This window comes from Rhopalosiphum maidis, chromosome 4, assembly GCF_003676215.2.
Source record: "Rhopalosiphum maidis isolate BTI-1 chromosome 4, ASM367621v3, whole genome shotgun sequence".
In the NCBI taxonomy this organism is placed as follows: Eukaryota; Metazoa; Arthropoda; class Insecta; order Hemiptera; family Aphididae; genus Rhopalosiphum; species Rhopalosiphum maidis.
The window spans coordinates 22,148,449-22,176,043 of NC_040880.1; the positions used below are offsets into that span (position 1 = coordinate 22,148,449).

Consider the following 27,595-nt stretch of genomic DNA (forward strand, 5'->3'; position numbering starts at 1 on the left):
GCTCATTTTTAATCAGAATTAATAAATCTACAATTAATTCCCAGATATTATGTCGTATAGGTTGCTCACATGAAACATAATAATTTTCTTATGTTGTTGTTATTGTTGTTATCAACGGGTTATCGTCATTGTCACAGAGTGACAGATGCCGCTGTGCTCGACGGGAAATCGAAAATATAACAAAAATAATTAAAAAATCGAGGTATGGTTGTCGACACTGTTGGGCAGCGCGCGCGCGCTGTGACTTTATCGTGGTGGGAGGGGGGTTGTCGAGCGGACTGGCTTACCTGCGGTAAAAATATGTCGAAAACATGTCATCAATGCTCTGCTGTGCCGTGGTAAGTACACCGATTTGTTCTTTATTTTTTAACTATTTATTCGGTACGGGGAACGGGTTCGGCCAAAACTCAGCGTTGTGTCGTTCCGCGACGGGTGCCGAAACTAGCCAGTCAGCGTTCCCGGGACAGAACCGCCGCTGGTCATTATCCTCGTGGTTTCGATTTTTGAGTCCTGTTCCGGGTACCCTTGATCAACGTATGCTACGGCCATCGTTGTTTCCGGTTTTTGGCCACCGTCGCTCTTGGTCCGCAGGTTTCGAGGGTCGCCCCTTTCCCCCCTTGAAATCCCTGGAAGTCTGAGCCCTCCTTATTAACAACCCCTTATCCAGGTTTCCGGGTAAAATGAGTTGTTTTTTGTACTGTTAATTTTCATTTCATGGTGGCTGGCGCCCGATCTAGTTTTTTTGCTGATAAGGGAAATCGTTAGTTCTCTGGACGCTGTTATTGTTGCTGTTATTGTTATTGTTATTGTTATTGTTATTGATGCTGTCGTCCTACAACCACGACGAAGACTTAAGTAGGCCAGACTATTTTTTCTATTGGAATTATCATTATTTTTAAGACTTCCGTTCCCCACCCTAAGTCGATCATTTTTGTTTTAAAATTCAATATGTTCGTTTCTGTTCGATCGAAAACCTATCAATTTATTGTAGCTGTTCAATTTTATTGTATTATTGACGTTAATGTGTGGCAAACCTTTATTTTTAGGTATCTGAATATGTTCTCGCAATTTTATTGCTAGTTATAATTTTTTTTTCTTGTACGGCCACAATTACAGAACTTAAAATATTTTTAATTTAAAAAAAAACCAAAGAAAACAATATAGATTAGTTTAGTAAGATCAATTATTATTTTGAAATCATTGATTTCTATTATATTTATCTATGTTTTGGTTTGAAAAAAAAAATTATTCATTCATAGTTTCCAAGGCACTTTCAATAGATACTTAGCAATATTGTATTAATTGACAATTATCAAATAATAAACTACTTGATATTACATTTTTTGTTTTTGTTTTATTTCTGTTTTCAAATCAAATGTAATCCGATTAAATGAATCAAATTCTTGAAACTGGTTAAATTTATTTGTTGAAAACTGTTTAAAATTTATGAATTGTTATGAAGGTAAGATGACCTTTTTCTGTACTAACAGTATTAGTAAAATTAATTAATTGTTTAAGTACTCAAAACCGTTGTTATAAAAATTCCCTAAAATCTTTACTTTATTTAAATATTATTTTTTCTGATTAAGTTGTTTACTGATTTATTATAAGTTAAATTATTATTCTTCAAGTATAATTACCAAACATAATTAAAGTAGGTATTGGTAGGTATAAACTATGATAGATTATTTTTTTATATGTATTAGTTATTTACTTTAACAAGATATGAATAAATTAAGGCCTTGTTTAAATTAAATTACTTAACTGCAACAATATATTTGTGTACATATTAATAATGAAATAATGTTAAGTATAAGCTTAGATTTTTAACAATTAACTAAAAGAGGTATTAAAATTTTACTTGCAACTAATAATTTAATATTTGTTTAAATAAAGTGTATTTAAGCATTGTTCTTAGTATATTATTTAAGCACGTAGTTAAGTGTAATTACGTTGAAGTAATTTAATGGTTATTGTTTCATTAAAAAACAAAACACCCGGAAACCTGAGGTTTATTTTCTATTGCTAAGTATATCCCTGAAATGTACTCTGACTCATATTAGTGTTGTGAAGGTTATCAGATAAGCATTATTTACGTTTTCCTTAGATATAAGAAATTAGTTTTGAAAATGATCATATCCATTGAATTAATCATTATTTGATAGACGCCTTCTTGAAAAATGTAAATTTTTCCTGGGTGTAAATAGAAAAATTAGATCCCAATAATTATTTTTTTGTGCATATTTCACTAAACTTGAATTTATTTATCAATTTAGTTTTCATCATATTTCATGATTGTAATTTTATTATTTCTTTTTTTTTCAGCTTTCAAAACTAGGCTAAATTAGTTTTAGTCTTAAAATCACAACTAATAAATTAAAAATTAGAAAAAAAAAGTAATACTTAAATATTAAAAACAAAATTTCTTACATCAACTTTATTCTCTTCTTCGCTGTACGTTCCTTCAACTGTTAGTCATCTGAGAAAACGACATACTGCAACATTACCAGCAAGCATTGTGACAACTATCAACTGAGAAATCTTCTTTTATTGTTTAAATAATATTTAATTGAAACGTGTGCTGTGTATTGTAATGAACCAACCGAATACTTTAGAACTGTCTATTTTATAAAAATTATTATTAGATTTTTAAAGTAGGCTAGATATCTTTTTATTATTTATTAAGTTTTTTTTTTTGTCTAAGTTAAGAAGAAAGAGTTTTATGTAACAACCATAATTATTTGTGTTCAAACGTAAAACATTTAGGAAAGTCGCTTGACTTAGTCGAGTGCCTTTTTTAGTTTTTAAAAATATTACTGTGATATTGATTTTAATGGTAATAATGTATTATAATATATAATTTAACGTTAGGATAATACATTAGATTATATATATATATTTATATTATATATATATAAGCAAAGAAACCAACCCCTTTCCCCATTCTCCTACTCCCTTAAAAATAACTTTATATATATATATATTAAACATTGTATGGTCTTAATAATTAAGTATATAAACAAATAACTCAAGAATTTAAAACTAGTATGTCTAACAACTCCCAGTGGAATCTGTTTCAATCAAATATGTTGAACGGTAGCGATTCTTCTATGATTAACTTTAAAACTCTCTCGGCATTAACAAATTTAAACAATTACCCATCATCGAGATCTTCAAATCATTCACCACCAAACTATAATTCACAGTCAAGTCAAAATTTCCCTATGCCATCACAATATCAGTCATCGCAATTTCATCAAAAGGATTCTTCAATGAATAATATGTTTAACAATGGACTACAGTCATCAAACTTTGATGTATTCTCGTCTGATAACACTGCACCTGTAAGTCGGTATCCTCCGGCTGGCAACGATATTTTTGGTGGACATGACACGGCTACTGCGAGCAGTTCGAACAATTCAAATTTTTCGAATGAATCATTTGGTAACAATCAAGGTGTTAGGGAAACTGGAATTATAGAGAAACTTTTGGTATGTACAATTTTTGTTATAAACTGATGTTTCTATATTAATTGTCTATTATCGTTTTCAGCATTCTTATGGATTTATTCAATGTTGTGAACGTCAGGCAAGATTATTCTTTCATTTCAGTCAATTTAGTGGCAACATCGAACATCTTAAAATTGGTGATCCCGTTGAATTTGAAATGACTTATGACAGAAGAACTGGTAAACCCATTGCTAGCACTGTTACAAAAATTGCTCCTGAAGTGGTAAGTTTTTATTACTAATATTCATAATGTTTAAAATTAATTAGGTAAATATTATTCATTAGGTATTAAGTGAAGAAAGAGTAACTGGTGTAGTAACAACAGAATTGAGAACTGAAGGTTCGGGCGGTGATACGCAAGGTCGAATTAGTTATGAAAATCGAGGAGAGTGTTTCTTTCTCCCTTACAATAAAGATGATGTTGAAGGTAATGTCACCCTTAGAACTGGTGATCAAGTAAGCTTTCAAATCGCAACAAATCAAAGGGGTAATTTGGGAGCTACACATGTCCGCTTAGAAAATCCAGTACATCCAGTTAAATATCAGGGAGTTGTATGTTCTATGAAAGATGTTTTTGGTTACATCGAACGAGCTGATATTGTTAAAGAAATCTCATTTCCATTTACTGAATTTAAAGATTCCTCCAAACCTTTACAGTTGGGTGATGATGTAGAATTCATAATACAAACACGGAGTGTAAGTAAATTGAATGTATTTATTTGAATATATGTTTAATTTGTGTGAATTAAAAATAGAAATAAAAAAATTCTGTATTTTAAACTCGGTATGTAAATATTAAAGATTGTTGCTTGGTTTAGAAATTATATTTGACCATTCATTCCTCTAAATTAACATTGGGATTTTATGTGTTATGTCACTGATCTATATGAAAATGTATAGTTATATCTAAATTCAGAAATTATTGGTATTTAGCTATTCATACTTGTTCATAGTATCTAGTCTAAATAGTAATTTTTCAATATATTTAATAGTTATTCAGATCATTTGACCGTTGTATAGACTGTAAAATACCTTGTTTTATTTTTAACAAAACTGTTTAATCTTAAATATTTGCTATTTAATGAGGAATGAGTGGCCTGTTTAAACGTTTTTAAGTATTTTTATATTTGTTTTGTAGACAGTAAAGTTTTTATTTTATTTTAAGTATAATTTAGAATTGTTTTGTTATTCATCAGGGAAAGGAAGTTGCGTGTAATATTGAACGTTTGCCTCCTGGTTCAGTAATATTTGAAGATATCGAGGATACTGTTATGAAAGGTCAAGTTTTAAAACCTTTAGACAAAACTCCTCAAAACCATTTGCCATCTGAACCATTACCTGGACGTATACGTTATAGAGCACCCGATTATTCTGAAGTTGAAGTTTCATTTGGTGAAAAAGATCAGCAGGGTGATTTTACATTGAGGTGAGTACCTTTGATTAAACTTCATCTTCTAAGAGAATATGAATGTGCAAAAATCAAAAAACCAAATCTATACCACAGTGGACTTATTATAAAGTAGCTATACTATAGAGATTAGAGTGAAATTGGTGAAATACAAGATAGCAATTCGCAGTTTTATGCACACAGTAGTTTCTTAGTGAACAGAATATAAATAAATTATGTATTATACATGTACTGAATTTTATTGTTTTTTACAGACACGGTGATTGGGTTGAATTCCGAATAGCAACCGATCGACGAGATCAGTTAAAACGAGCTACTAATATTTCATTATTACCAGAATCATTTGTAGTTTCTGGTGAAAGAAGAGAACTAGGTATTATTGCAGTTTTAAAACAAGGATTTGGATTTTTACGTTCTGTTGAAAGAGAACCAAAGATATATTTTACTTTCAATGAAGTTTTGGATGTTCAAAGAAAATTGGAATGTAATGATGAAGTTGAATTTACAGTGGCACAAGTAATATTATGAGATTTTTAATTTATTCAACTTACCTTAAAACACTAAATAAATAGTTAATATTGGCTTTTTATAAAGGCCATGAATGTAAAACAGTTATTCCTACACTGTATTTTATGATCAAAATTAATTAGTTATTTTATACCACTTCAGACTCTCTACAAAATCATAATTACTCTTAGATCAAATGTGTATCTTATAAAATATAGAATAAATATACAAAGAGCCTACGTCATAAAAATGTACAATATAAACAATTTTTGTTCAGATGAATTTGTTTCGTGTTCTTAGTTTCAATATTAAAGTGAATTAAAATTTTATAAAACTTAAATGTAAAAAATATTATCTATAGTATTTTGTGGAGTTCTTGTTAACAACAACAAAAAAAAAAAGTTATAAATAAAAAAAGTAAGTTTTAAATTATGCAAAGTATTACAATTTTAAAATGCACATAAATTGCTTTTCAATTTAAGTATAAATAATCCATGAGATGCACTAGATAATATTTTTACCTTAATCACTCTTAAATTAAAATATACATCAGAAATTTGCTATGTTGTAAGTTATAAATGTGTAAGACGGTGCTAATACAATTAGGTATAATATTCTTTTAAGGATATAACAAGTATTATATTTTAAAAATTTCAATGGGGGTTTTTTTTAATGATCCAATTTAAATTGATTGCTTATTGTCCTAAATGATTTTATTTATATAAATACATTTTAGCGTAATTATTTACATGCATATTTTTTTTTTATACACTTAATTTTATAATAAAAATAGTATTCTTTATTCTTTAATTTTTAATTTTTCAACATAAATACTCATTTATTTGTTTGCTTACTATAATAGTTTTTATTTATAATTAGAGGTCAATATTATGTACTTCTGAGTTCTGACAAATATTGATTTATTTAGTTTGTGTACTTAATTCAGTTTTTAATTAAATAAAAATAAATTATAAATATTAGGTATAGCTAAAATATTATTTTATTTTAACCATAGGATCCTTCATCTTCATTTGGAAATTCTAGACAGAGTGCCATACGAATTAAACACTTGACACGTGGTTCAGTACAATTTGAAGTACTCATTGAAGAAGGATTAGTAGGTATAGTAACAGTTGTAGCAACGGAGATATTTGAACCATCAAGTCCTTCAAAAACTAATGCTCACGTAAGTTACTGATATTAAATACTATATTATTCTAGTACATTTAGGTACTTAGTGCTTACATATTAAAATATATGAGTAGTTCCGTAGTAAAATAACATGTTCCATACAAACATACAAAAACGTCCTTAGTATTCACAACATGTAGGTAAAACTGAGATTGTGTATATAGACTTACTGTAGTGAAATTACCTAGTAAAACAAAATATTTTTGAATTACATCATCTCTGTTTGAGTTTGAATCACATTATTTTTTTTTTAACATCTGCCTTTTAAAGTTTTTTTTTTTCTCAACATTCTATAGATAATATTACATTTTATCATTGTTATCTATTTTTGTGAATAATAAAAATAAATAATGCAATTATTTTAATTGTTAATACTATTATCATTTTCAGAAAATTAAGAATTTAATTAATTTAATAATTAACACAGAATTTCTGAGTATAGATCTACTGAAAGTAGATAAGATATTCTATATTAAAAATGTCTATCTTAATAATATTAATATTTCATATTCCTATTAGGTACCTGATAATATAATATCAATAGAAAAAATACTAAAAAAAAATAAATAATGATAATACTTTTTATAAAAACTTTAAATATAAAGAAATAACGATTTTCTTAGAATTTATAAATATTTATATATAAACCCGATATCTCTGTAAATCATTTAAATATTATTAAAAAAAAATATATATATAATTATTTATTATATCTATTAGGTGCCTACCACACTACGTTTTGGCTGATCCGTTTGAACCGGATTTCATGTCAAAATATGTCTAGTATTTACAATTAAGATTTAAATGAATTGTTTTTAATGTTTTTAACTGGACTCACCTAAACGCATAGTATGATAAACTATTACAACTTGTAATTAACATTATTTATTACTTATTAGTATATTATTTCTACTCGAGATATGTTGTCAAATATTTAACTTGAAATTATCTAATTTTTTGAGTTAATTCAATATGAAATATAATATTTTATCAATGTTTGATTTTTATTTATGTCATAGTAAAACTCAGTTAACATTTAATTCTATTTCCTACTTTAAATATCTGCCATTTTTCACAAATATCAAAAAATCCAATGTTAATGTATTATTATCATTTATCAGTGATTCAAATGTTATCTTGTTTGTTATTGTTATTACGGCTGATTATTTTAATGAATAATACTTGTTTTTATTACTAACATACCAATAATTTAACTAACTATTATTTGATTACCATTATATATGGACTATTTAATTGTTAAAAAGTAATATTTTTATAATAATTTAAAGTTTATTAACACTATTTGTTTTTATTCATATCATTGTAATTTTGGTTTGAATATGCTTATAACATGTTATTAATTATTTTAGCAGTTTGATGAGGTTACTTATGAACCAGGAGTTATCACTTTGCATTCAAATGGTGTTAAGAGAACAATATTATATAACGTCAAAGACTGCAATGGCAAATATATACCAAGACAAGGAGATAAAGTAAACTATTTTAATGATTGTTGTTTAGCAACAATATTATTATTATTTTTTTATTTCAAAAATTATTTTTAGGTGAGATTCAATCTCTATCAAATAAAACGCAACAAGGAATTAATTGCGATGAATATTCATTTGGCATCGACTGCATCAAACAATAATACACGTACATCCACTGATGAACAAAATCGTGCAGACATCAAATATGGTTATATTGCTGCCCTTAAAGATGGTTTTGGATTTATTGAAACCATAGCACTCGATTCCGAAGTATTTTTTAGATATGCGTAAGTAGAATTGATTTTATTTTTCAACTTGTTGTCTATATTCTAATCGTTATTTACTATTATAAAATAGAAATTTGAATGATCCAAATGCGTCTCTTGAACTTGGTATGGAAGTAGAGTATACATTAAGTACCAGGAATACAGGAAATGGTGGGAGCTGTGCATCGGCTGAAAATGTTAGAATTTTACCACCAGGCTCTATTAGTGACAACTGTGAATTGCTTCAACCAAATGTTATTTTGGATGGAGTGGTTTCTCGTCCATTGAGATCTGTAAATCCTGAGCAGACAGAATATGCTGGTATAATACAAGAAGTACCTACAAGTAAGCTTTGTATTTGTGTGTGTGTGTAACAATTCTAATTCTTATTGTAATTTTTAATTTTTTTTTATAGCCGAAGAAGAAAATATTTCGCAGTATGAATTTGGAATTAAAGGTTTGATAAATAAAAGAGAGTTGTTACAAGTTGGAGATCCTGTACAATTTCAAGTAGACTCAAAAAATAGAGCTGTAAATATAATTGCGATTAGAAAGAAACAAAGAGCTCATGTTGACGCTATTAAAGGTTTGAGTGAATTTTTTAATATAATTTGTATTTAATTACTAAAAACAACTAGTCAAACTATTATTTTAGTATTTTAGTACAGTTACTAGTATTTTATTTTATTTTGTTGATTTTACTTTTTATAGGATTATTTGGTTTTTTAACTCATGAAGTTGAAGGTGGTAAAAAACTATTTTTCCATACATCTGAAGTAACTGATGGAATTAAATTAAACCAAGGAGATTTAGTGGAATTTGTATTAGTCGTTAATCAAAGATCAGGAAAATCATCTGGCTGCAATGTCACTAAAATCAGGTTAGTATTAGTTTACCTGTTTAATTTAATTGTTCTACTCTAATTCAATGGTTTTCGTACTTTGTGATTTGAATTTACTTGAATTTTCTTAAATCTCAGTCTATTCCCATGACAATAATAGCATTATGAAGACTATTTTTACCGAAGTAATATGATGTTTCAGAGAATTTCACTTTTTTAAATTCTAATTATTTTAATTTATTATAATTGTAAAGGAGTTTAAAAATTATATTTATGATTTTATAGTTACGTATTATTTAAAAATTGTACATTACATTTTGGCTTATTATTTAAATTTTTAGTTCTGCAGAAAATTCTCCGCCTAAACAACCATCTCAACGTCCAGAACATTTGATTAACCGCATACGCACCATATCTGTAATAGATGATGGTTCACCAAAATTAGTAGTAATTCGTCAGCCTTTAGGTCCAGACGGATCAAAAGGGTTTGATCCAAATGCTCGTAAACAACACAATCCAGGGCAGCTTATTGAAGTATAATGCAGTTTCACATCTTGAGTAATTAACATTTGACTACTATTGACTTATTTCCCGATTCAGAATTCTATCATTATGATTACATTACTATCAATTTTATCTTGTAATAAATAATGAACTTCCAACTTGTTGATTATAAAATTACTAGTCTTGGAGAATAGGTCATCAACTTAATTGAACCAAATGTCTAGCATTTAATGTATTCAAACTAAGTCTTACAAATGATTTTTTTTTTTGCAAATATTACCTTATTAATATGATTTTTTTTTTTGTGAAAAACGTAGCAATAAGATAACAGGTTATTAGTTTAAATATTTTATAACATTTAATTAATGTTAGTTATTAGAAGGCACATATATACACCTTAGCAACTTAGATAAGTAATTAAAAATGTCAAAAAAACATTTTTTATTTAATAATTTTAATATTCCCAAAAACTCCGATATATTTAAAAATTAACTTCATTTCTTGTTTTTGATTTTAAATGTAATGACGCTGGTTATTAATCAGTGTTCAGCATGTTATTAATTTGTTCAAAAAAATATGCTTTTTCACTGCTCAATCTCATATTCATTATTAAAATAACTCTGTTTTTATCATCAATATATATATATATATATATATCACAGTTCTTGGGTTGTCCTAATTTCTCTTATTAATAATCTGTAACTTCTTAAATTTCAATCACTGAAATTAATATTATATAAATCATAAAAAAAAAAAATAAGCAGATATCTATAAATATAACGACATAACATATAGTAATAGTAGTAGTAAAAGAGACTTTCAGTATAATATCTTTATTTAAATTTTAAAATCACGTTCTGTTCCTAACATAGATCTCCCTATTTTCAGCACCGTATACATTAATAATCTTCCTCCTGCGTTTTATGTATATTTTATTTTAGTTGGATGCATTTAAAATAAAATTCACTAAAAATTCCACTTATTAATTTGAGTAAACCGTATAAATATGTTATTAACAACCTAAATTGTGCCTTAAAATTTTACAAAGCTACAAACCACATCCATAGTTAAACAATTTTCTTATATATATATGGGATTTATATATATTTTATATTTTATTATTTTTTAAATATTTGCAAATAATTGATTACATAATTGACTGAGATTTTTTTTCTATACATAAATATAATAATTTTAAATTGAAAAGTTTTCTGTTTAATTTATTAATAATAATATAAATAACCTTTAATTCTTTAAATGCATCCAATTATTGAATATGCTCACAATAACTTAATTAAATTAGCTTTTATTCTGTTACTTTAAAACAATTTTAATAATCATATGATCGTGAGCAAAAACTTAAATTTTCCACATAAGTTTACCTTTATTCAATAAATAAAATTTGATTCATTTCATAATTAATATTAATTAGCGATTGTAAATACAAAACATTTTTGCAGTATCTTAATTAATAATAAAATTAAATATAAAAATTAAGATTCAAATACACATACGCGTTAACACTAAGTCATAGTATTTAAGCAGATTTTTTTTTTAATATTATCAACATAAATACTCATTTATTATTTTTTTTTCTAGTACAAATCTTATAAGTCTTGTCTATTTATTGTAATAATCGTTCAGGCAGTGTTTTTTCATTCCACATTGTTTTTCATCACATGACTATACTCACAGTTAATCTTTCGAGCTTTTAGATTTGTATAAGCATTTGCTTAAAAGAAATTTAGCTATACAGGTATGATGACATACATACAAATTATGCCAAACATAAACTAGTATAAGACGTAACTAAACTGTGATAAATTATGAGTATGAACTATTGTAATGTATTTTAATTGTTGTTTTTTTTTTATTTGAGAAAAAAATAAGGCATGTAATATTTTGTATCTGTTTTTATCTTGCAAATTAAATGCATTTCCCCCCTCCCTTCCCCTCAAAAATCATTGAAACATAAAAACGACAATGCATTGTTTTGCAAGGAAAAAACTTGTACAATATTGTAAACATGATTTTTATATTATATTGTAAATATATTATATTATAATAAATATTAATGATGTAATATTTTTGAATAATGTCGTAATCATAGTAATAATGGTTACTAAATTTATTAAATGCACTAAAGTCTATAATTGATTATTATTATACGTTTAGTGTAAATGGTGTTTGAAATTGTTAACTGGACAGTTTGCAAACTCTCTAAAATTATTCAGCAACTATTTGATATCTAATTGTGTGCAATTTGGGTCATCATTATTTTAATGTACCAAAATTAAATTTTCTTAAAAATATATACTATATTATTCTTCTTATAAAAGTATTAATTATCATGATATTTTTTAATTAATTATCTAACTTAAACTAAATATCTATTTGTAACTTAAAGTTATTTGAATTTGCTTTATACAATATAAAAAAGCATTTATATAATATTCAACATAATATACTTAATTGTATTTACAAGTTTAACCAATAATTTTTGCTGAACAATTTTAGTATGCTAATGCACAATTTTTTTTTATGTTTGGTTAGATATATTTAACTAAATTGTATTTATTAACTTGAGGGATCAGGAATATTTTAAGGTTACATATATGGCCTTTAAATAAAAATGTACGTGTATTTTAAGAAGTTTAAATATGTAGTATTTAAGTAGCATGAGTTATTGTGAGCATTATCATATTTATATATGTAGTCAAGTAATTATAATTTATAACATAGCCTACTAATAATTCAAGTAGATCATGAGATGATTATTATAATAATTATTAATGTAATTGCAAAAATTATAGGTAGCATTACATGTTTTTCCGGGTTGCTTGTGAACTATGATAACATATTACCAAATAAGACAATTATTGACAAAAATTGTTAAAGACTTTTCTGAAACACTAGGGAAAAATAATTAACTCGCTGAAACTGTAAGGCTGAAAAAATAACAAAACAATTTGAAACAAATAATGAAATGTGTTTTTATTTGAAAAAAAAAGTGAATTGAAAACAATTGCATCCTTTATTTATCCTTTAAACATGTAATGGACAAAAAAAATATTAAATGTTTAAAAAATGAATTTTGTTTTTTTAAAACAGTTACTATGTTTCTTGTCTTTCTAATAAATAATACTGTAACTTGTGCTTGTAATGCTTGTACATTACTCAGTATTAGCTTTATTATTATAATTTAGGTAAGTCTAGAACCGTCTGTACTGTTATTTCTTAGTTGAGTTTGTGGTTGATAGTACACAATGCACATATAAATTTAATGATCAATGGTTGTTTTGTGTATACAATGTATTATTTAAATGTGAACACTATTACTATGCTCATTCCAGCCATACCAATCATCAATGTTTAAGAGAAGTAAATTTTCCATTTCTTTTAAGTAAAATCTTATGGTGTTACTTTAAACTTTTAAGTTTCAAAGAAAAGAGAATAATAAAAACAATCATTGATGAAGTAAAATTACAGCTAGCACTTTTCCATTTGATCTGCATCATATGTGAAATTGAACATTGGCAGAAGCATCATCATTTTTGAAGCAAGAATTTCAACTTTAATGTAATAGATTATTTTATTTTATCAAATTAAAAAGTCAGTTAATTTTTTTTTTTTTAAAGTAACACAACTTAATGAGTTAAGATTTGTTCTACAATATATAATACTAATCTACTAATTAGTTAATCAATTTTACAATTATGTTAACTTCAATCTCCTCTCCCCATAAATTTAAATTATATTTTTTTTTTATAAATTATTATTATTTTTACTAAAGCTTAATCTGTTGGAGCGTGAATACAATTTATTATAAATTTCCATAGGAAATAACTATCTCCCAAATATCAATTACTAATTTCAAACCAATCAATAATTTAAATTACATTACCATATATTTCTGTTGTTTAAAGAAATTTAGACAAAAAACTAAACTAGGCCCATTATACTCGTAACACCAAAATTAAACTCAACTCTCGTCTATATACCAATTTTTCTTTAACGCAAAATCAAAACTTACTCTTCACACTAAACTAAACTTAGGTATACAAAACCCTCCTTAAACCCATTTGTATATAAGGCATTCAAATATGGGGTTCGCATATAAACAAAATAAAATGTTTCGTTTAATAACAAAACCTTCTTTCTATGTATCCAATCTAACTTCACTCAGACCTAAAAATGAACACTATGTTAGAAGCCATTATGAAATTCTACGCTTTTTATCACAATTTTCTTCAACCGTCCAAATATCCTAGCTAAGAATCTTACCAATCCAATGCCGGCAATCCTTCCGAAAGACTAAAAGAAAGTGCGGCTATCTACTTCTTAAATACCTTATAACACTGACCAGGAGTATCGCTAGTGGGCGGCTTCTCCGCCATGTCTTCTGGCTGCAATCATAATTGTTAACACTTAAGCTTATTATAGGTACATAACTTGTATAGATTGTTTAATTCAAATAAAGTACAAAAAAATAACGTCGGTGTCTATAAATGTACCTAACATTATAATGTGATCGGATAGTGTACTCTTTATAGCTATATCCTAATATCCTATGTTAACATTTTTTAGTTATGCGTTATGCCTAACCCACGAGGTAGGTATTTTTTAATAGAGATATTGTATTTTAATGTTTTTTTGACGTGTTCGAAATTAGGTTTATTATAATATAAATACAAACATATTTGTTTTTGTCTATATTTTTTTATAATCAATGATCTGTATTAACCTTAACACATATCCTACGTTTATTAAAAAAAAAAAAAAAAACCCCGTTGCTTCATAATTTGCTATTATCGTATCGGTGATTATAAATATAGGCATGTAAAAAACAAAAATAAGATTTTTATAAAATATATGTAACTGGTAACTAAAATACATGTGTATTAATAATCATATACTGATTGATTATTATTCGACTGTTTTTTTTATCTGGTGGCAAATTGCAAAATTTATTAATTAATAAATTAAACAATACCAATTAAATTGTTTATTTAATAGATTAGGTATAGGTTTCTAGGTAGATAAACTATTATAGTATTATTGTTGATGATGAGCGACTACGTAAAAAATACTGCAAACTTATATATGCATTTATTGTATACAGTGATAATTTTGAATGGAAATTTAGAATATATTTTTAATGGCTTCTTAGAAATTAGAATAAAAATAAAAATTCGTAGGTGGCAGGTGCAGAAGTTCTGGGGATTTTAAAATTTAAATCGAAGAGGATATAAAACCATTTTAATTTTTACCATGTGGTCGTAACAGAGAATAAGTAATCTACAGTGGCGCACACAGGGAAGGTCAGGGGTGTCAACTGACACCCCTTGGAGAATTGGTAGGTGACTAGTGCTGAGTGAATTGTGAACTAGGATAATTATTTGTATATATAATTTTATTTTTAGTATCTTTGTTAGTAAGAAAAAACCATAAACACTTAAAAATAAGAGTTATACTATGCCTAAACTCAGATTTTACTGGTAGGTACCTCGAAATATATATTTTCGACACCCTTGTGAAAAATCTACTGTGCGCCACTGGTAATCTATGTAGGCTTACAAGCGAATAAGCGTTACTTTATTTTTATCAACTATTAATGTCTAAATAAGACTTATTTTTACCCACATTTTCCAAAACAGCTAATTGAAATTTGGCTCATCCTACTTCCTACTTTATTGTAGTTATATACTGTAAGTCCAGGGTCTATTCTAAAGATTTTTGTCAACAATGCATTAAATACTATTATATACTATATTAAATAACTCTGCCTCTCTATCACAGATAACATTTTTAACTTACTTTAAATGTTAAAATATCATTATTTAATTCTTTACATAAATATATATTAATAAAACAATATAATTAATAAACGTTGCAAAAATGAATATATTTGACCAAACAAGTTTTTAAAGTTTAGTTTTGCAATACAGTTTTTAATATACAATTGTATTGTGTAATATAAGTATAAAAAATAAGTTTTCATAGTTTTAATTATACCAAAAAATTCAATAGAATGTAGTATGTTAAATAGAAAAGTAAAAAAATATATATTTTTCTTTAATAAAATTTAAAATATCAAAATTATATATACAAAATCTTAACTTTAACTAAAACTTTTTTTTTTTTGTTATATATTGTTCTTTGTGTACCTACCTACTGCAAGGCTGTAACTGAAAAAATATTTCTGGGGGGTCTAACATTTTTTTAAAATATAAATACTGATCATAAACTATATTTACCATTAAAATATTTTGGGAGGGGTACTCTTGGACCCTCCCCCAGTTACGACCTTGATCTACTGTAGTACAATTACATTGAAAATTATGTCTATGTTCAGTGTAACTGTATAAGCAAGTATAAGTAATCGACTTCCGAAAAATAATCTTTAAAATAATACATATAACTGGTATAATAATAATTGAATATGTAATACCCATTTAAAATTCGAAAATAACTCCACTAACATAATTCCCATAAAATATATTTTTCGAACCATTTCATCAACATCCTTACCCGTAACATCTTTATAACATTATCAACAACATAAAAATGTATTTCCAACAGCGTATTTTCAAACACTTTTGGGGGTCAAAATTAAAAAATTTCCAGTAGTTTTCAAAAGCGTTAGGAAAAACCCTAAAAAAGTAACAAAAAAATGGGAATTTTTACTTTGCTGTAACTCAAAAACGAATCTTTGTAAATACTTTAAATTTTCACCAAATGTTTATATTAGCGTTATCTATTTACGATTAAATTTTAAAAATATTTTGACTTTTTTTAAGCTATTTATAGACAATTGTAATTTTCGATTTTGCTAAGTTTTTTTTTTTGTAATGCCGACAAATAAATTTGGCAGTCATATTAAGATTGACATTTATATTAAAAGATTCGCAAAATGCAATATTGGATCCTTTAAGAGGATTTGCAGTTCGTGAAGAAATTTTAAAATAAATTAAATCTGCTGGGTATATATACTATATTTTCAGTAATAATTGACACTACAACTGACATATCTAAACTTGATCAATTCGCTTTTATTCTAAGATACTGTTCCAAAGACGGAGATATTTTTGAACATTTAGTTTGAATTGATGCTGTTTATTGCTGTACAAAATTCTACGGGAAAAGGAATGTTTGACATGTTTTATAAATTCTACGATAAACATGGATTGAATTAGAGAATTCAGTTAATAGGCCATAACTTATGACGGCGCTTTGAATATGCAGAGTCGATTTAAATAAATACTATTTATAGGCGCGCGTACAGGGCACCCAGTACACGTGTGCTCAGTAACACGTCTTGTGATTATTTTATATGTCGCAGTGTCCAATGCGCCAATCAAATTGCACGTATATTATCTGTAATAATTAAAATTAAATTACCTAAGTTAATTAATTATAAGTTAAAATAATTCACTGAGTGTTTGTGCACTATAGTTGAAAGTATATATACAGTTTAACGTATAGATGACGTGTAGTTAATATAGTATTATGTATTTATATTAAAAATTGTTTTTGTATTTTGAGAAACTAATTTCTCAATTTTTTGTTTGTGATTACCAGCATTACCTTCTTATTTATTGATAAAAATAATAATATAATATTATAAATTTTGTTTTCTGTTTTTGATTATATTTTAACTTTTATGTTAACCCACCATGACTGTACTCTTTCGAAAACGTTGTGTGATGTGTACGAGTTGTACTTTTTTATATTATATAATATAATAAAAGCACCTTAAATTTAAAAAATTCTAATAGTTTTAATATACCTAGAGGACCGATAGTAACAAATGGCCATTATATATAGGTAGATATAGGTACTTACTTTTAGAGTCTGTTCGCGCCTATGTATGTTCCTGCATAAAGCTAGATGCCTAGATATTGCATAAACTGGTAATTTGTTAACTTGCTTATACAATTTAAAATTGAAATTTCTAAAATCAATTAGTAAGTGTTTACCAAATATTTTATATAATAAGATTTATAAAGTCCGACAACTGTTCCAGCCGTTCAGGTTATTAATAATGATTGGTGATACCAATACAGCAATATTAGTAGGCCAAGGCACAGTCGCATAGGGGTGGCGCTACAAAGTGGCCAGCGTTGCAAGTGCCACCCAACATTTGAATTTTCCCCTTCAATGCGCATCACTATATAATTTAATGTTAAAAATAAAGAAGTTGAGAATTATTATTATTATATACATAAATTGTCCACCAAAAAATAAATTTCTCCCGATATCACCCCCCCCCCCCTCCCCCCAAATGAAAATATCTGGTTCAGTGAGTGGTGCCATTACCGCTAGGGCACCTGGAATCTACGGTGCCTACCGTCGTCGACGACATAGGTTAGTCTTTATAGCCTTATAGGTCTATGAAGATTTATAATTATGACGGTCTACATACATTTCCGTTTTGACGTAAATCATCAATATTTTAAATTTATAACAATTAATATGTTGTAAAGATTATTGATAATCATATTTTATTACATAGAATAATAGACTGATTTTAATTTAATTTTAAATTAAAGAAAATGACTGTATCTATTGTATATGACTATCACTTTACTTATATAACTGTTTATATTAAAAACATATTTAATTCAAAATTATTGGATTTTTTAATCAATTTTTAATGTATTGATTATCAAAATATCAAGTAGGTACCTATTATTTATATAAAATATCAATTGCAATGATAATGTGCAGGCATCTTGCCTATACACTTGAAAATAAATATACAGTTATCAGGGGCGGCCAAATGGTCGATCGTGGACAACTTCAAAGTCAATCATGCAATATCACACCTCAACAAAATAATATGTTAATTAGACTTAAGTAATTCGATTTTAGAAATTATTATTTATTATTATATTATTTATAGTAATTAGTAATTAGTTTATAATACATCTTGTATGTTTATATACACTTTAATACTTTATGCAAGTATGTTTCTTAATAATTATAGTTATTCAATAATATAAAATGTTCTATGGAAGTCGATCCTTAAAGGTGAAGTATATTTTTAGTAGATCATGACCACAAAAAGTTTGGCCACCCCTGATCTATATTTATTAAGTATAATAACTAATTATGTTGTATCACTTATTTAATCAGTCATTTCGTATGTAAGAGGTAAGACACAAGCACGGATAATAGGTTATATTTAATGGATGTAATGTGTATAAAGAGGTGAATTGTGTTTCTCGTTGAAAAATGTCTGGTTAAAAACATAAAAGCATAAATGATATGATATAAGATTGTTTATAAAATTTAAAAATAAAAATAAATCTATTGCAGTTAGATAACGATACATTCAAACGGTACTTCCTGCTTCGCATTCTGACCGTAACATTCTGAAATCATAATAAAAATGTGAACATCTATATTATAATACTATATAAACATTTACAAGCATAACAGACAAATTACAATCATTGAAATATATATATATATATATACCTGATATATTATATTTATTGTTTCAGTGGCGGATTTTCAAGATTTTTCTAGGGGGGGGGGGCCTTAAAACATATTATGTATCGACTATTGTATTATTGCAGTGTGTCAGTTTCAATGTCAATTGTGGTCGGTCAACTAATCTATACATTTTAATAGTAGGTATGAAATAACAGAAATAGTGTTATAATATTGTCCCCTATAGGCTATAGTGGGAAAATACGCAGATAAACCCACTATCGCAATATAACAAAATATCGGGAATTAACGTTAGGTACGACGGACCATTTTATCAAAACTTACTATGAAAATACGATGGTAAAATATTATACTATATTATTATTATTATTTCAGTACATTCTTGATAATCAACCTGCTTATATTTGAAATATATAAATATATTATGTTATACGGTATACCTACCGTGTAAGACCTTGTGTATGCGTTATATAATTATATATGTGTATATCAGTGTCGGGGGGGGGGGGGTCCAGACTCCCTGGACCCGACGTAAATCCGCCACTGAACAACAGTTGAACTAAACAATAATTGTTTTATGTGATGTTTATGTATATTTTATGTCATTGAGACGTCGAAACGGGATTATACCTCCCCGTCCCTCCCTCACATTGGAATTAAAAATTTGTTTTTGAAAAATGTATCACAATCGAAATCATATTGCATAACTTGCCATTATTATTATTATTGTACTGTTAAATTGGGCTAACGTCTGTTATTATATATTAAATAAATAAATGTCTAACAAACAAATCATATCCGCGCATATTATATTGCATATACCGGGCCACGGGGGGTATGATTTTTCTAGTTTAAAGTAAGCACTCCCGGTAAAAATTCCCTAGGATATTTATTATGTATACATTTTAATAATTTTATGAAAATTGATATTATTGATATTGATGAATAATGAATAATGCCACGGTGGGTATTTTAATACCTAATAAAAATGATTGGTATACGTCATATAATATTAGGTAATATATCATATTATTATGTATAATATACCAACATACGACATTCTATCATATAATATAATAGTAATACAATAATATTGTCAAATATTTAAATATCAATTTTATCACGTAATTATTATTACTTGTTTCGCATCTAGATCCGTAATATCCAGTTCCCGCGCATCTACACTTATATCCCGGTTCCTGCGAAGTTTGAACGCACACCCCGTTGTGATAACACGGGCCTTGTGCACAGAAATCGAATCGACGACCTGTATAAACATGAAATAATACCGTTATGAGACAGATATATCAGCTCGAATATTGGTTTTGATAAATCTTGGGTCTATCGTGTATATTATATTACAATGTATATAGAAGTGATTTTTTTTAAGGTTACCCGCCTATAGGTAATTTTTTTTTAACTAAAATCGATTTTTTATAATTTATAGATTTTTTAAAGTTTTATGTATATCTACTTTTCATGTTTTAAGTTTCTATTATTTTGAGCGACAACATACATTTTTAATTTCATATCTTGCAGCAGAATATTGTTCAGAGTATTTTCATCTATAAAAATTAAATTTCAAATAGTTTATTAATTATAAATATTTTAAGTTTAGATGAGTGAGCAGTGGACCAATATTTTGCAGGGGCCTCATCTAAATTTTAAATACTTATATAATTCATAATATACTTGTCCAAAATTCGATTTTTATTCATAGAAGTACGTCAAAAAGTATTCCGCTTTCTAATAAGAAATGAAAAGTACATGTTGTTATAAAAAAAAAATAAAATTATATCGATAAAAGTAAAATTGTTTTAAAAATTTATGTTTTCATCGTTTTGTAATTACTTAAAATTATGTAAATAAAATATTCTTAAAAACGTATATATTTTTGAAAAAACGAGTGTCTTCATTTTAATTAATCACATTGATCACCCGGTGTAGGTATTATATCATAATAATTTTGTGACGCTCAAAGGTATATTAGAAATTTTACAACCTTTAAGCGCTTTGTAGCATTCGTCGTAATTGCTGTATCTGTACTCGGAATAGCAACCCTTGCCGCAGAGACATTGGCCTTCTTGTATTCGACAACCTTGTCTACTCTGATCACAACCTTCGAACACGGGTATAACTGAAATCAAAAACATCTTAAATAAATTATAATTACATATATCTATATAACTCAGTGCTGTGACTAGCACCACATTTTTTAACCTTGTAGAATATTGTGATATGTATACTTCAGATTTATCTCAAGGAGAGCAAAAAAATTATCACGCATTTATGTCTTGCAGTATATTTTGTAATAATTCATACATATTGGATTATATGCATAAATGCATTATTATATTATTATGTTATATTGTGCCGGATCTAGTATATTTTTTACTCGTGACAAAGTATAAAACTAGCGACCTAATTTTAGAAGAAGAATCAGCCACCCATGCATATAACTGTTAATATAATATATTCACTAATTATTTGGTAATTTGGCGTCCCCCCGATCAAGACTTCTAGGCACCGACCCAGGTTCGCTCTACCCGTAGATCTGGCTCTGCATACCATTTATTGTGTTCTATAATAATACTCGTATATATCAGTGTATCTTACTTATTACTCGTATTAGTGCTCAGATCTCAATGCCAAATGCATTATGTTTTGGGTATATCCAATTATAGAATATAAGTACTCTAGGACAATAGGACAATAGATTAAAAGTGAATCTTTTGTTTTGCATTTTTTTTTATCATTTTAATTTTTTCTGTAAATAAGTCGAAAAAAAAAACTGTAAAAACAATTGAAAAAACCTCAATGTGATGTTTCAAAATTATGTATGTACTTAATGAAATATTCTACAGTGCTTTGGGTCGGCGAGGTTAGGAGTATGATATTGATGTATATTGTATATTATGACGGAGTGGAGATTTCAAAGGCCTATCGCCGCTGTGTATACCTAGTAGTGGAATATCAAGAATAAGAGGGTATATCTTCAACCCCACGCTAGACGGGACAAAGAAATAACAGATGTAGATACTCCATGCCTCTGTGGACCATACTGTGAATAGTGAATTCACTACATAGTTGAGATAGGTACTACACGTGTCATATACGTGATATGATGTATCCTGCAGCTGTTTTGGACGATTTAATTCTCTGAGATTTTCAACGCCACGGTTAAGTGGTAAATTGGAACAACGACTGCGACGCACGATGTGAGACGTGTCCCAGACCGTTTGCGAATTCCAAACTATATATGAATAGTGCCGTTAATTAACATAATGTTTATTTTTTTAACCACTATTACGGCGATGTAGGATCCAAGTCTTCCGAGATTTGGGAAATTTCGGGAGAAATAATGCTCGCGTTGTGTAACACTTGCACGTGTTGCGTCTTAAGGGTGTGCAGTAAACATTTGGTGTCTTTTAGGTATTGTGTTATTGTCTATACACGAATATGTGTAGAGCGCTGGTGAGTCAACTGACTATAGTCTATAGGGGATATCTATTACTTATAATTTGAAAAACCCGTATCACGAGTTCGCACACATCAATCTATCTAACCGCAGTAAACAACAATTTCAGGTGTATTAAGTCTAAATAACTGTCTTGCAAGTTCGCTGCCACCGAACCGAGTATGATGGGATATTATACTATAAATAATATGTAAAGATAGAGAGAGATGAAATCATAAGAAAAAAACATAAACAACAGTGATCGGAACGATTGCGATTGGTAGTGAATTGTTGAAATACGATTAATAATACAACAACGATGAACCGTATAAAACTAATAAACTGGCAAATAAAAAAAAAAACGAATCAAGTATATAAATATATACATGTATGTATTAATAATTTGTTGTTTTAATGTATTTGTGCGTGGCTATGCACAGGATGTCAGGATGTACAAAACTATGAATTTATGCGTAGTTTTATTTAGAACTTTTAAGCCAGCAGCATGTTTACTGTTTATAAATTTTAATAATTTCATAATATTCTATGATGTTTAATTTTTTTCCTAATCGATTTCTCTCAAGTGAAACCAATAAAATTTTAGTACTTCAGTATAACCAATACCGTAACAATGACGTTTGTTTGTTGTGTTACAGTGCACGACATAACGGCGTGAAATTTATTTAACAAAAATAATGTACAATATGTACAAAAAAATAATAGAACTTTATGATATCATAACTTATAACATTATACATAAATTATAATAATACGTACCTAGGTATTTATCTATCTGCTACCTATCTTATCAAACCCAAAGCAATAATAAATAATTGTTTTTTCCTATCAACGAACCGATATTATTAATTAAGATGTATACGCGTAATTGCAAATAGATTACGAAAAATGTTCTTTTTAATATTTCTATTATTGTTCTCCAATGCCAATAAAATATATAAGTTATACCAAACAGACACTATTTGGATATTATTTATGTGCGTATTTGCGTGTAAGCACGTCATAACATATAGTATAATGTCAGGTCGTACAAAATAATATATAGTTAATAGGTTATAGGTACGAGTTATTTCAAAATCATTATTTTAATAATTATATTAAAATAAATAATACTGTAATGAGTAATAATAGTTAATAGGGCAGTCTTTTAACTTTCTACTTACAAATACAAACGATGCGATTATTTAAAGAACATTCGGTGAATAATAACATTTAAATAGTTTAATAAAATCAAAAATTAAAAAACTTAGTTTGTCAATAAAATAATCATTTATGCATTTGAGGTAGACTAAACTTTTATAACATATTAACCACATGAAATATTCTAGAAAATAAAAATATAATTATGTCTTAATTAGTTTGGTGTAAAGAATCCTGCACTTATGTAAAAATGTATATATTTATCATCATCCTAGGCTTACCCGAATTTAAGACATTTTAGTAATCACTTACCATGCAATACCAACGAACTACATTTTCAAAAGTAAACAAAAAATGTTGAATTAAATGATAATATTATGGTAATATAATGTATTCAATATAAAGTATAGTTTGGCAAATGCCAAAAGTATTAACTAATTAAAAAGTTTAAATTACGCTAGAAAGTATATATATTTTTAACTTAATAATTAATTTTCTAATTAACTGAAAACTTAACCAATTTAATGTACTGTTGAAATATCTGCATGGGTTTTTTCAGTTAATTTAAAGGATTCATCAAGTAAAGATTAAAAATGTTTTTGAAATTTTTGGTTTTAATTACTGTATACATTATTAAATAAATATAATCAAACTATGATTATAGTAGGTACTATAGTTTCTGTCTGTGTCTTGATAAAATTGTATTATAAGTTTTATTGATAAACACATAATATATATATATATGTATAAGTGATTAATGTACTAATGAAAAAAAATAGATTAAATTTTTTTAAACTGATTAAGTTTTGCGAAATTGTAGAAGTATTCATTTTAAATTTTCTTTTTTAAACTCGCCATTGTATTTTATAAATTGAAAGCATATAGAAAAATATGTAACTTCTAAAACTTTCAAGCCCTACTTATTATTACCTAGCTGATAAATAATATAAATATTCAACAGTGGGATTGGTATAATCGACACAATTAATATTTTCAGTAAATAAAATATAAGTAGTTAGGTACCTACTAATATTGTTATATTCCGAGTCCAAGACATCTTAGATATCGTAATAAAATTATGATCATTGACTACGTAGCTCTACTAATTATAATTGTCTATAGTAACTAAACAGCAGGTATACTGTTGGTACACATTGTATACAATTTTATAAGTTTTCAAAATCTACGGAAAAAAAAAATTACCTAATTAATAATAACCACAACAACAACGATGGGTCAATAAAAGCCTCATCATAGACGAAACTAGGATCAATTTATTGTTATTTTTATTATTATTTTTTTGAGGCTTTTAACTCATATTTTTCTTATTAATCTGTGTGTATATTTCCCCCACACCCCTTTACTAAGTTTGTATATACTTTTTGAGTGGCTATAGTTGTATTTCCAATATTTCATCCAATATAAAATATAATAGCCAAATTTTGGGAAACAGTTCAAACTTGATTTTAACGCCTAATTCGCTCGATTAAAGAGAATATTTTTCGTGATTTATTGTCCAATTATATTTGGTGACACTAAATACATATTTGGGAGGGGTTAACCACCCCCAAGCCCCCACCTAGTTCACCTAGTTCACCTAGTTGCACTTATATGTTACCAATTATGCGTGCGTGCATAACCTCCACGATTTTGTGTACGATGTGCATTACTTACTGGTAGTGATCAGCAATAGTGGCAGGATCATCGGCGTAGCGTAGTCCATGGTCGTCCGTGGTTAAACTATATTCTCGAGGAGATTTCGTGTCTGAGGAGGCTCTCCTCAAATTCCAGGCGACGACGATGACGACGACGGTAAAAACTTAATAAAAGACTCGCGATCAGCTGGCGTTAACGGTCGACTCGTGTATACGTCGGACAAATGTTGAACACATGTGCACAAACTGGAAATAGACGACGGGATGCATCTAAATTATCGTCCCTGTACTATTGTAACGCACATGCACGCACGCCCACCCGGTGATCGCGGTACATTTTATAGTATATGTGAATATATATAATATAATCATCATGTGCAGCAGAGAGTGATATGTATTTTGTGTTTATCTCAATTTAATAACGTTTTATAACACATTATTGGCTCCGTGTAGTGGTTTATCGTTTCAAATTAAATTTATTTCCGGTTATGTGTGATGTACATGCATGTTATAAATGTATATATGTATACTGCTGTCACTGAACTCTGTTGCTACAATTATATACGTTATATACGCTACGATGTGTTGATGGTCTGCAGTGGTGTGCTGTAAATATACATGATACATGGTAGATATACAGCGTGATTATTTTGACTACGGCTCTAAATTTCGGAATTTTCTGTTTTATTGGGAAAATTTAAAGCATTTTAGGTACCTACTCCACGTACCTGAAGTGTGTTGCAGTTGCATCGTCGTTTTCTCCACCCTCACGCACACGCCGCCGTCGGCCAATTGGCGCAAAAGCCACTAACAATGTACTATTATACTACACTATTATTACATTGACTGTTATGGTCAGAACAAAAACGATTCTTAAAAAAATTGTTTCAGATGGTATAGTGAATATTATCAAACGATTTTTTTTTTTTATTCCCGATGACCGTTCAAAATTTAAATACGAGAGGTGAGTAAACGGCAAAACACAAATTTCGAAGGGTTTTCTTCGTTTCCGTTTTACTCTTTGGAGAACTTTCCTTAATATCAATTTGCTTTTTGTTTCAATTTAAGATTATTTTATTACCAATTGAAAACGGTCAGTTGAAATAACAAAAAAAAAAAAAAACGATGTTACCAGTTACCATTTTATCACAAAAATCACGTATAGTGGATTTCTCGGCAAAGATATATACATATATAATAATAAGGGTTAAAACTATTATAGTTGAAAAATGAAGACAATATAACATACTGGATGTATGAATATTCGCTTGTTTTAAATTTAAAAAAAATAATACAAAAGCAATTAAAGCTCGTTAAAATAATGAATATACAGATACCTAAACTAATGCATTAAAGAACCGCCCTGTATAAAGTTAGAACATAGTTAATATACATATTATATCACGTTTTACACGTGTATAACATATTATCTATTGGTACCTACTTATGTGAAGAATATATATTATATTTATATAAATATATATACATATTACGTGACATCTTATAATAGTTTATTGATCAGTTTTTTTTTTATAATAAATATGGGGTTCATAGCATATGATTTCAATTTGGCGAATATATATTTTGACTGTCCTGCGTCAATTTTGAGTTCAATCTATATTACCCGAGGTTTAAAAAAGTAAAGCCAATTAGCCAATATATATTATATAGGTGATATTGTGTTCCTACCTGGCTACCTAGGTAGGTAATACATTTACAATAATCTATACAAAAAAATTAAAGTTTGCAGAAGTGCATAATATGTGTTGAAGAGTATTATTCTCGTAATTAAATGTCCAAGTACCAAAGATAACAAATAAATATATAAAAAATAATTGAAAAAACATTAAAATATTTTCTCGAAAAAATGGAAAAAACTGCAAATACCTATTAATGGTATTAGGTAAAAAACATGATTTTACATTTTAGGTTTTACTTACTAAATATATGATTTGATATAATAGTTTGATGCTTGCATAAAACAATTATTATTACTACATAGATAAAATGATATTTTATAAGCAATATGTACTCTTAGAAATTCTAGTTTTATTTAACAATAAATTATTATACATTATTGATAGTATTATACAATTGTTAAAACATTTTTCTATCGAAACACGTGTGCACATCACGCGGAAAAAACTATC

The 27,595-nt window shown here is 27.5% G+C and overlaps 2 protein-coding genes across 3 annotated transcripts; one reads left to right on the forward strand and one right to left on the reverse strand.

The window, feature by feature from the left end:
- Positions 1-304: 304 nt before the first annotated feature.
- LOC113560610 (cold shock domain-containing protein E1) lies at positions 305-10,880 on the forward strand. 2 transcript variants are annotated; one of them, XM_026966594.1, is made up of 13 exons: positions 305-338; positions 2,326-3,491; positions 3,553-3,732; positions 3,795-4,205; positions 4,706-4,935; positions 5,172-5,433; positions 6,440-6,610; positions 7,989-8,108; positions 8,181-8,392; positions 8,463-8,716; positions 8,787-8,957; positions 9,083-9,251; positions 9,554-10,880. In XM_026966594.1, exons 2-13 carry the CDS (start codon positions 3,048-3,050, stop codon positions 9,750-9,752), a joined length of 2,823 nt encoding a protein of 940 aa, XP_026822395.1. In that variant the 5' UTR covers positions 305-338; positions 2,326-3,047; the 3' UTR covers positions 9,753-10,880. The 2 variants fall into 2 exon arrangements, with proteins under 2 accessions (XP_026822395.1, XP_026822394.1); XM_026966593.1 differs by having other exon boundaries at positions 7,986-8,108; positions 9,554-10,879.
- Positions 10,881-18,982: 8,102 nt separating this feature from the next.
- LOC113548781 (protein crumbs-like) lies at positions 18,983-25,804 on the reverse strand. The gene is made up of 4 exons (XM_026949844.1): positions 25,465-25,804; positions 21,178-21,312; positions 20,314-20,442; positions 18,983-19,093 (listed from the first exon to the last, which is right to left on the reverse strand). The coding sequence occupies exons 1-4, from the start codon at positions 25,511-25,513 to the stop codon at positions 19,038-19,040; spliced, it is 369 nt and encodes a 122-aa protein (XP_026805645.1). The 5' UTR covers positions 25,514-25,804; the 3' UTR covers positions 18,983-19,037.
- Between the last annotated feature and the right edge of the window lie 1,791 nt (positions 25,805-27,595).

Bases quoted from the DNA above. Each gene is read 5' to 3' on its own strand.
- LOC113560610 (XM_026966593.1), top strand. From the start codon at position 3,048: ATGTCTAACAACTCCCAGTGGAATCTGTTTCAATCAAATATGTTGAAC. The intron at 8,393-8,462 runs GTAAGTAGAATT...ATTATAAAATAG, and splicing joins GAAGTATTTTTTAGATATGC to AAATTTGAATGATCCAAATG. The intron at 8,717-8,786 runs GTAAGCTTTGTA...TTTTTTTTATAG, and splicing joins AATACAAGAAGTACCTACAA to CCGAAGAAGAAAATATTTCG.
- LOC113548781 (XM_026949844.1), bottom strand. From the start codon at position 25,513: ATGGACTACGCTACGCCGATGATCCTGCCACTATTGCTGATCACTACC. The intron at 20,443-21,177 runs GTTGTAAAATTT...ATGTTTATACAG, and splicing joins ATGCTACAAAGCGCTTAAAG to GTCGTCGATTCGATTTCTGT. The intron at 19,094-20,313 runs GTAATAATAATT...TTATGATTTCAG, and splicing joins CGGATCTAGATGCGAAACAA to AATGTTACGGTCAGAATGCG.